This window comes from Vigna angularis, chromosome 5, assembly GCF_016808095.1.
Source record: "Vigna angularis cultivar LongXiaoDou No.4 chromosome 5, ASM1680809v1, whole genome shotgun sequence".
Lineage (NCBI taxonomy): Eukaryota > Viridiplantae > Streptophyta > Magnoliopsida > Fabales > Fabaceae > Vigna > Vigna angularis.
Window position 1 is genome coordinate 11,643,688 of NC_068974.1, and position 9,828 is coordinate 11,653,515.

The window sequence follows — 9,828 nt, forward strand, 5'->3', positions numbered from 1 at the left end:
TTAATATAAATATCTCTATATTTAATATAAATATCTCTCCGTATATTATCTTAGCACATATCCTTAATTATAAATATCTTATATTGAATATTTCCCTAAATATATATTTATTTACTCTAATTAACTTATACTATATTTATTTACTCTAATTAACTTATACTAAATATTCTCTCTGCTCATATACTTTCTAACCCTTATTATTACCCCTACCTTAGGTCGTAACAGAAGTGGTACAAGATAGCATCACATCGAGTCAATTCAACGTGGTGGGATCCGGTGTTGGCACCATTGAGAGACTTGGAGTCGGGAGCAACTGGAGGTGTGAATGATTTAAGAAACAGCCAAATCATTTCTAAGCAATCCAAAGTGAGGGATTCATTTTTCCCTACTAGGAGCTCTATTGAGGATATTGAGTTGGAAACTAGAGCATTAACTGAACCTCTTCCTACCAATCAGCAGGTAGGTCAAAAGTAATAGGAAACATGATGCTTAATACTCTACATGGTGATATATATCTTGACTTTTTATGCCTTTGCAGGCCTACAAAAGTCACCCACTTTATGCCATAGAAAAATGGTTGACAAAGTATCAAGTACTTCATCCAAAGGGTCCAATACTGGGCTTTTGTTCAGGTCACCCAGTTTATCCTAGGACTTGTGTGCAAACAGTTAAGACAAAAGATAGGTGGCTGCGAGAAGGACTTCAAGTTAAACCCAATGAATATCCTGTGAAGGTATCAATTGGCTGACTATGTTAGCGTTGCTTTCCTGATTCTGTTGTTTTCTTTCACTTTAATTAATGTAATTTATTATTTACCAATAAAATCCATCAGGAACTTCAACGTTCCATAAAGCCTCAAAAAGTAGAAGATTCTGAAGCTGATGACTATGGCTGCAATGATTCTATGGACAAAATCAAACTTTATGGGAAGTGGCAACTGGAACCGTTAAATTTGCCTCATGCAGTGAATGGGATAGTTCCCAAGGTAATGTGTCCCTTACTTTCTGGGTGTTGTTTAAATATTGGAAATAGCATGGATATGTATGGTAATGGGTGTATGAAAAATTCTATGCAAAGTATTCAACTATTTACCACATGACTTGCACACCGGATCATTGCAAAACAATTGTTGGTTTGACATTTTAAGATCATGTCAAGTAGATTTGTGACCCCATCTGTACACTCCTAGTGGTCTAGTGTATGGGTGTTCTAATGAGGTATTTCTGTTCTTAGTTACCGCATTATCTAGACTAGAGTATGAGATGACAATGTAAAAACCTCAATCATATTATAATCACCACACGTTCTGGGACCGGGAGGCGCCTTTCAAATAGTCATTTTATTGTACTTTAAATGTATGGAAGCAGTAGGGAGAAAGAACTTTTATGTTGTGTTTGGATGAGGTAATTTAGAAGGATAATTAATTTATTTCAAGAATTTAAAATTCTTTAAACTAAAATGACTTGTTTGGAGAAAGTCAACTCGGGTTAAAGGTTGGGCCTAATCAGCCCAAGTCGAATCTGTTGGAGTTGACTCAGGAGAGTTGCACCCTCCACCACACACTGTTCCCTACACCTTCCCAATCTTTTTTAATTCCAAAAATACCAGTTTTACTTTTCCCCTTTATCTTTTTTAACTTTTTCTTAAAACCCTAATTTTTTTTACTCTCTTATTCACTCAGCCACACACTCCACTCCCACCCCCACATCCTTTACCTTTTTTAACTTTTTCTTAAAACCCTAATTTTTTACTCTCTTATTCACTGAGCCACACATCACACCCCCACTCCCACACCCTTTACCTTTATTAACTTCTTAAAACCCTAATTTTTTATACTCTTTACCTTTATTAACTTCTTAAAACCCTAATTTTTTATACTCTTATTTACTCAGCCACACACCACACTCCCACCCCTCACCCTTCACCTTTTTTAACTTTTTCTTAAAATCCTAATTTTTTACTCTCTTATTCACTCAGTCACACACCACCCCCCACACCCTTTACCTTTTTTAACTTTTTCTTAAAACCCTAATTTTTTACTCTCTTATTCCCTCAGCAGCACACCACACCCCCACTGCCCAGACTATTACTTTCTCTCTTCCTCTCTTATTCTCCTCTTCCTCTTTCCCCAATTTCCAATCTTTCTCTAATTTCCGTGGGAGTATTTGGGTGTGGGGCTGCATTGATACAGTGGGTGAATGTTGGTGAAGGTAAATACATTTTAACCACCACGAATTAAATATTTTATAGGGGCAAAAGTGGAATGGGGAGGTATAGGGAGCAATGTGTGGTTGTGGAGGGAGTAACACTCTTGACTCATATCGAAAGTTGAGACAAGTTGTCCCAGATTAAAGATCGAGCTAACTCAACTCAGGTTCAATGATAGAGTTCTCAGTTTACCTTAAAATAAAAATTAAACTTGCTTATCCAAATAAGAAAATTGAAATCTATGGTATTTTAATTACTCCATCCAAACAAACTATTTAAGATATGAAGATAATTCAATTGTAAGTAATTCAAATACTATACATTTTAATTTCTTTGAATTGTTGAAATCCCTTATCCAAACGCGAGGTTAGGTTTACATTGAAGAGAATGAAACTAATGGAGCTTGAATACAATTACATGCTTTAGTAGCTGCACCGTGTTAATAGACATTCACATGAACTAACTGGAAAGCTAGTGTACATTTGCTTGTTTTTGTGGAGATTATAGATGTTTTCGTATTAATGACTGTTATATTTCTTATTTTACATCCAGAACGAACGAGGTCGAGTAGATGTTTGGTCTGAAAAATGTCTTCCACCAGGGACTGTACACTTAAGGTTTCCAAAGGCCTTTTCTGTTGCCAAGAGACTTGAAATTGATTATGCGCCTGCTATGATTGGTTTTGAATTTAAAAATGGTCGTTCATATCCTGTCTTTGATGGTATTGTGGTGTGTTCCGAGTTCAAGGATGTACTGCTGGAGGTATTTTTATCTTTCTTGCTGAATAAATATTGTTGGAAATAAATTGAACTTTGACTTATGAAGCTAGTATATCATCTACTTTATTGCTCTCAATATAACTGTTGAATTTAATTTGATAAACTTTGCTTTGCCACGTATGATAGCTTTGGTAGGGTAAGTTTGATGTGGCTAGCAGTTTATTTTTAAGGATATTCTTGATTCTAGAAGTTGTTTAGCCTCTTTTTATTAAAGTTTATTTCTAAGAAACACTGAACTTGCTTCTTCGCTTATGTAAATTTTGGTGAATTTTTGTAGCTTTTTCATAACGTTTATGATTTATGTTATTAATTTTATTTTACTCCTTTCTCTAGGCTTATGCAGAGGAAGAAGAAAGGCGACAAGCTGAAGAAAAGAAAAGGGATGAAACACAGGCTCTTAGTCGGTGGTACCAACTTCTTTCTTCTATTGTAACTCGTCAAAGATTAAATAATCGTTATATTAGTAACAGTTTGCCTTCAGAGATGCCAACTGGTGGCCAGTGTATAAATAATGAGTCAAGTGTCACAGTTAGTGAGAATTATGACAAGAATCATAACGTAAGACACCAACAACAGGTGGACCAATGTGATATTACTAGTCTTGATGCATCATTAAGTCCTCCAGTAAAAGATCACGAACATGTGTTTTTAAAAGAGTTGGAGAGCTTTGACAGGGAAACCTCTTTATTGACAAAGCGATGTCAGTGTGGATTTTCAGTACAAGTTGAAGAATTGTAGTATTCGTTAGAAGATAATTTCATGTTTAGATCTTAATTCTCTGTCCATGGTGCTACAATCAACGCAAGACATTTTTTCCCCTTCAGTTTTGTAGTTTTTGGAGCTCAAGTTGTTGTTAATTAGTGACTTGGTAGTGAATAGCTCTGATTAAACAACTTGGCTGTAAGATATAGGCTTAACTAATTCCTAAAAAAATCATGCTTATAGTATAAAATGCGCCATTTTTTTTTGGTTAGCAAAATCCTCAAACCATGTTTATCAAATGATCTCTGGTTAGTTTTTCATTATGAGAATTTATTTTTTTATTTAGGCTCTTTAAATATCATGGGTTTCTTAAGTAGTATTTGGAAAGGGGAGTGGATGTGAGAGAGAGAGCGGATGAATTGAGAGGAGATTGTGGTGTTGTTTGAATTAAGAGATTTGAAAGGATGAATAATAAAGGGATTAAGGAAAAGTTTGTGAAAGTTTATGAATGATTTAATGGGTGTAATGGATTTAAAAAAATATTTTAATTGATAAAAATAGATAATTACAAATTTATTATTTATAGAAATTTGATGTAAATATACATATAATTAGTAAAAATTATAATAAAATAAAATTGAAATTGTTATTGATAAAAGAAATTAAACTGTAAAAAGTAAAATTAAGATTTATAAAAAGGATTTGTAAATTTGAAATACATTTTCTTAAATAATAATTTGTATATTATTATGTAAATTATTGTTAATAAAAATATATTAAATTTTATATGATAAATAAAAATGTCTACATTCATGATTGAAATAAGTTTTGCACATGATTTGTTAACACAGACTCAATTAGTTAAATTTAACAATTTTGAAAAATTATTTAATTAAACTTAACAATTTTGAAAAATTACTTAATATAGTGTATTAATTTGATTTTTCAAATTTTGCAATCTTATATAGGTGTTTTTGAATCATCGTCTCACAATTAATGTCAATATAAAAAGACTATCTGTGATTTTATCTTCATAATTTGTTAAAATTTGTCATCTTCATTGATAGGATAACTTCCGACCTTCATATAATACAGTGTATAAAGTAATCTAATATGTAGATTTTATTTTAATCTTTATAGATTTCACCTAATTGGATATATGACCATTATTACTAACTTTGAGGTTTGTGTAGAATCCTTTAACAAGTTTCATATAGTAAGTGAGACTATGAAACTACATAAAGCTTACTTTACCTAAATTATAATTAATATCTATTCTTAAATTTAAAGGAAATTAAATAAAATTCTATCAATATCTATCAAAAACCATATTAAAACTCCATAATAAAATACATATATCACCTTACATAATAAAAATATTAAAACTCACCACAATAAAATATATATACATGACTTTCATTTCTATCTATCACATTTTTATCCTAAATATTTCCAAAAATTAAAGTAAAAATAATAATCAAATAAACAAGTTCTACTTAAGATACCAACTAAACAATATATTAACCTACCAAATTAGTTTTTTAAAATTTGTATAATTACACTCCATACATGCAATTTTCATTAAAATGATCTAAATTAACTAACCTTTTTAAAATATAGACGACATAAACTCAACAATAAATAAATAACCCCTTCCTTTCTTGAAGAAGATCCACAAATGTAAACATTTTCCTTCCCGAGCAAAAGCTCAGGAACAAGATTACCTCTACCTAATCCAAGAACCACCACCCTAGATGTGGGCTTGTTGTAAATGAGAAGCATCAACCACTCACTAACACTAACCACGTTTAAGAACCAGGACACCAAAGCAACACAAAAAACATACATAAAAACACCACAAAACAAATAAATCACACATTAAAAACATCGTACAAACATTCTTATGAATCATCGAAAAAAATAACCAATTTGAGAATACATTCTATTATCAGCAAATATGAAGAGAATCGATTGTATCCTTCTTGCCATCACAAAAATGATATAATTACAATTAAAGTTGCACAAAATCAATGAGGCCCTTAATTGATTCTAACACCAATGGAATTTATTCCACAAGTCTTATAATCAATTCCAACACTAATGGAATCAATTCCACCATTCTCATAATAAATTTTAACAAATACTTCCGTGCAACCGCGTGACACATGAAAACAAAGTTGCCTCTAAATATTATAAAATACTTTTTTTTTCTCATGTTGAGCTCTTCAAACTTTCATAGATTCTACCAGAATTTTACTGTTTATGATTTTCATGTCGCAAAATACTTCGCCAACATGAAAACTTTGAGATGAGTTGTACAATCTCAAACCAAAATACGAGGTATCTAGTATCCTTTAACTGACACTAGTCCCATTGAATTTATTTGTCGAATCCAAGTGGCATTCTTAGTCATTGCATACTCCTTAACTTGGAACCTTAATACCAAGCAATCCAACTTAGATGGAGCCTGTGGTATGATGAAATTGAGAATTTTTTATCATTATTATATATGGTATCAATTTCTATCTTGTAACAAGTTTTGATTCTGGGCCTCTTCATCTGACCCCAACTTATAATTTAGTTACCATCTCTTCAAGTACCCAACTCACCCCTAATTTCTCATAATAAATTTGATTTTCCTTTTCAAATCTAGGGCATATATACTCATCAAACCATCACCTGATAATCATTATTACTTTTGAATATAAAATAAACTATATTGAGAAGGGAATAATAGGACTATTGTGTTAGTTTTCGGTTTAGATGATGAATAATCCTTGTCATAGGTATTAAATAAATAAAACTATGCCACAATCATACTAAGAGGATTCTAAGACGTGATCAATTCTTTCCTACATCATTTTGCTATTACTTTGACCACCAACTCATTCTTTTATACCAAATATTTGTGTGTGTCTAGATAAAGCTAAAAGAGTTTAAAGGAATACTCTTAAATAATAATTTTTTATATATAGAACCCTTAAGGAAATGATGAATGTTATGCTTGTTAGTTCTGCTGCACTTGATAACCTTTGGGGAGAAGCCTTGGTTACTGCATGTTTTTTATAAAATAGAATACCCCATAAGAAAACCGGTAAAACTCCTTATGAGTTGTGGAAACGTTACCAGCCTAACCTTAAATATCTTAGAGTGTGGGGTCAATCCTAAGAAAAGGAAAATAGAATCTAAAACCTATGATTGTATGTTCTTAGGTTATGCTGAACATAGTGCTGCCTATAGATTTCTAATTGTTAAAAGTAACATACTTGAGAGAAATTCTATAATGGAGACTAAAAATGTTGAGTTGTTTGAACATGTGTTTTCCTTAAAGGTTAGTGAGATGTCTCAACCTATTGATGATAATGATAATAATGATACCATGAATGAGGATTTGAGAAGAAGTAAAAGACAGAGAAAGGAAACTTCCTTTGGAGATGACTTTTATACTTATCTTGTTGATAATGATCCAATAAGCTTTATAGAAGCTACTAGTGCTCCTGATGCAAAACAGTGAGATAAGGCCATTAGGACTGCAATCAATTCAAAAAAACAATACTTGGACTTTAGTAGATTTGCCTAAAGGAGCAAAACCCATTGGTTGTAAGTGGATCTTTAAGAAAAAGTATCACCCTGATGGATCCATAGAGAAGTATAAGGCAAGGTTAGTTGCAAAAGGATTTACTCAAAAACCCAACATAGATTACTTTGATATTTTTGCTCTAGTGACTAGGATTTCCTTTATTCGAGTGTTGTTAGCTCTAGCAGCTATCCATAAACTAGTGATACATCAGATGGATGTTAAAATAACCTTTTTGAATGGTGATTTAGAGGAGGAAATTTATATGACTCAACCTGAAGGGTGTGTTGTACTTGGTCAAGAGGATAAGGTATGTAAACTCTTAAAATCCTTGTATGGGTTGAAACAAGCACCAAAACAATGGCATGAAAAACTTGATAAGGTGTTACTTTGTGATGGTTTTTCACCTAATGATGTTGATAAATGTGTGTAATCTAAGTTTGAAAATGGTGACTATGTCATTATATGCTTGTATGTGGATGCCATGTTAATCTTTGGTACATATGCAATGAGATTGTCGCTAGAACTAAATTCTTTCTAGGATCAAAATTTGAAATGAAAGACATGGGTAAAGCCAATGTGATTTTAGGTATAAGAATCATAAGGAAGGGAAATAGTATATTACTATCTCAAGAACAATACGTTGAGAAAGTTCTTAAGAAGTTTGGGTTTTATGACTTAAAACCAGTGAGTACCCCTTATGATGCTAATTCTAAATTAATGAAAAATAAAGGAGAATCATTGTCTCAGCCTCAGTATGCCCATATAATTGGGAGTTTACTACACTTAATGAGCTTTTCTAGACCTGATATTGCTTATGCAGTAGGTAGACTGAGTAGGTACACTCAATGTCCAAATCAGGAACACTGGGATGCACTTGCTAGGCTTATGAGATACTTAAGAGATTCAATGGATTATGTCATTGAATACAGTGGATTTCTCGCTGTACTAGAAGGGTACAGTGATGCTAACTGGATCTCTAATTCAGATGACAAAATCCACTAGTGGTTATGTATTCACACTTGGGGGTGGTGTGATTACATGGAGATCAGTCAGACAAAAAATTATTGCAAGATCAACAATGGAATCTGAGTTTGTCGCTCTTGAGATGGCTGGTAGTGAGGCTGAGTGGTTGAAAAACTTCTTAGCAAACATTCCACTAGGAATGAAACCAACCCCATCGGTGTCAATACAGTGTCATTGCCAATCGGCAATAGCTATAGCTAAAAACAAGAATTACAATGGAAAGAATAGGCATATCCAATTGAGACACAAGTTGGTGAAGCAGCTGCTAAAGAGTGGAACTATTTCCATTGACTATGTGAAGTCAAAACGAAATCTAGTGGATCCTCTAACAAAACCCCTGGGAAGACAAATGATATTAGAAACATCAAGGGGAATGAGACTTAAGCTACTTGCAAACAAACAAGTGATGGTAACCCAACCTTTGTGATTGGAGATCCCATGAATAAGGTTCATATGGGTAAAAACAAGTCACTTGTTAGTTCTGATAGCAATAAATGGATTTTAATAAATTATGTCCCTTCCTATGGTGTGTGTGAAAGTGCTAGAGACTGCATTATTGAGAGACTAAACTTTGTCATTAAAATTCTATATGGTGGTAGAATTTTATCTTAAAACAAAGTTCTTAATGATTTTCATATCTCTTATGGGTGGTGTATGATTTGCAGCATACACACTACAAGAAAAATTCCAATTACATACAGCCAAAATCCGTATATAATGTCAAAAATCCGTATATAACATAATATTACATACGGATTATATATGGTCAAAAAATGATAAAGTCTTTTTTCTTTTTAATTGATTCTTATTCTTATAGAAATGATTGAACTGAAACACAATAAGTAAATTTCTTTATAAACACACTAAGTAATCTAAATAGGTTAAATGGTTAAATAGTAGGAACCAAGCCGCCTCTAAAAACAAATAGAAGAAATCAAGGATATCTTTACTCATACCATTCATCATAAATCTAAGCATAGAATAGATATATTATCTTCCACCTGGATACCGACATGACTGCAGAGATAAAAATCAAATCATGTTGGATGACAGAACAAACTATAATGTTTAAAAAACTAGCCCCTGCATCATAATTAACATACATTAAAAATACATACCTATAAAATATAATCCTTAAAGGCTTTTGTTCTGTTACTTTTTCTAAAGGAAATCAACAAATCTCTGCAAAAAAAAGGACATAGAAAATATTTGGATACAGGGGAAATTGAAACTTCATTGTCAAAATTCCATCATTCCAAAAGAAAAAAAAAACAACATTGAGAATTAGAAAAGATGATGTCAAATCCTAGTATTACCGCTATAATTATCCTCTTAAAGAAGCAAAAACTGTAACAATTCGTTTTGCTATCACATTCAAACATGCAACACCGCTATAATTATCCTCTTCATCCACAAATGGCTCCTCTAATGCCTTTCATTATTTGTGATCAAACCCTGTATTAACATGACAAAAAGAAACCTCCATTACAAAAAAAAAAATGAAAAAGATTGATCAATGGTGAGAAGACATTTCCC

General features: G+C 32.3%; 1 protein-coding gene across 1 annotated transcript; it reads left to right on the forward strand.

The window, feature by feature from the left end:
* Positions 1 to 219: 219 nt before the first annotated feature.
* Positions 220 to 3,939, forward strand: LOC108339214 (DNA repair protein RAD4). Its single transcript, XM_052877422.1, has 5 exons — positions 220 to 459; positions 539 to 733; positions 833 to 985; positions 2,761 to 2,970; positions 3,321 to 3,939. Exons 3-5 carry the CDS (start codon positions 905 to 907, stop codon positions 3,723 to 3,725), a joined length of 696 nt encoding a protein of 231 aa, XP_052733382.1. The 5' UTR covers positions 220 to 459; positions 539 to 733; positions 833 to 904; the 3' UTR covers positions 3,726 to 3,939.
* The last annotated feature ends 5,889 nt before the right edge of the window (positions 3,940 to 9,828 follow it).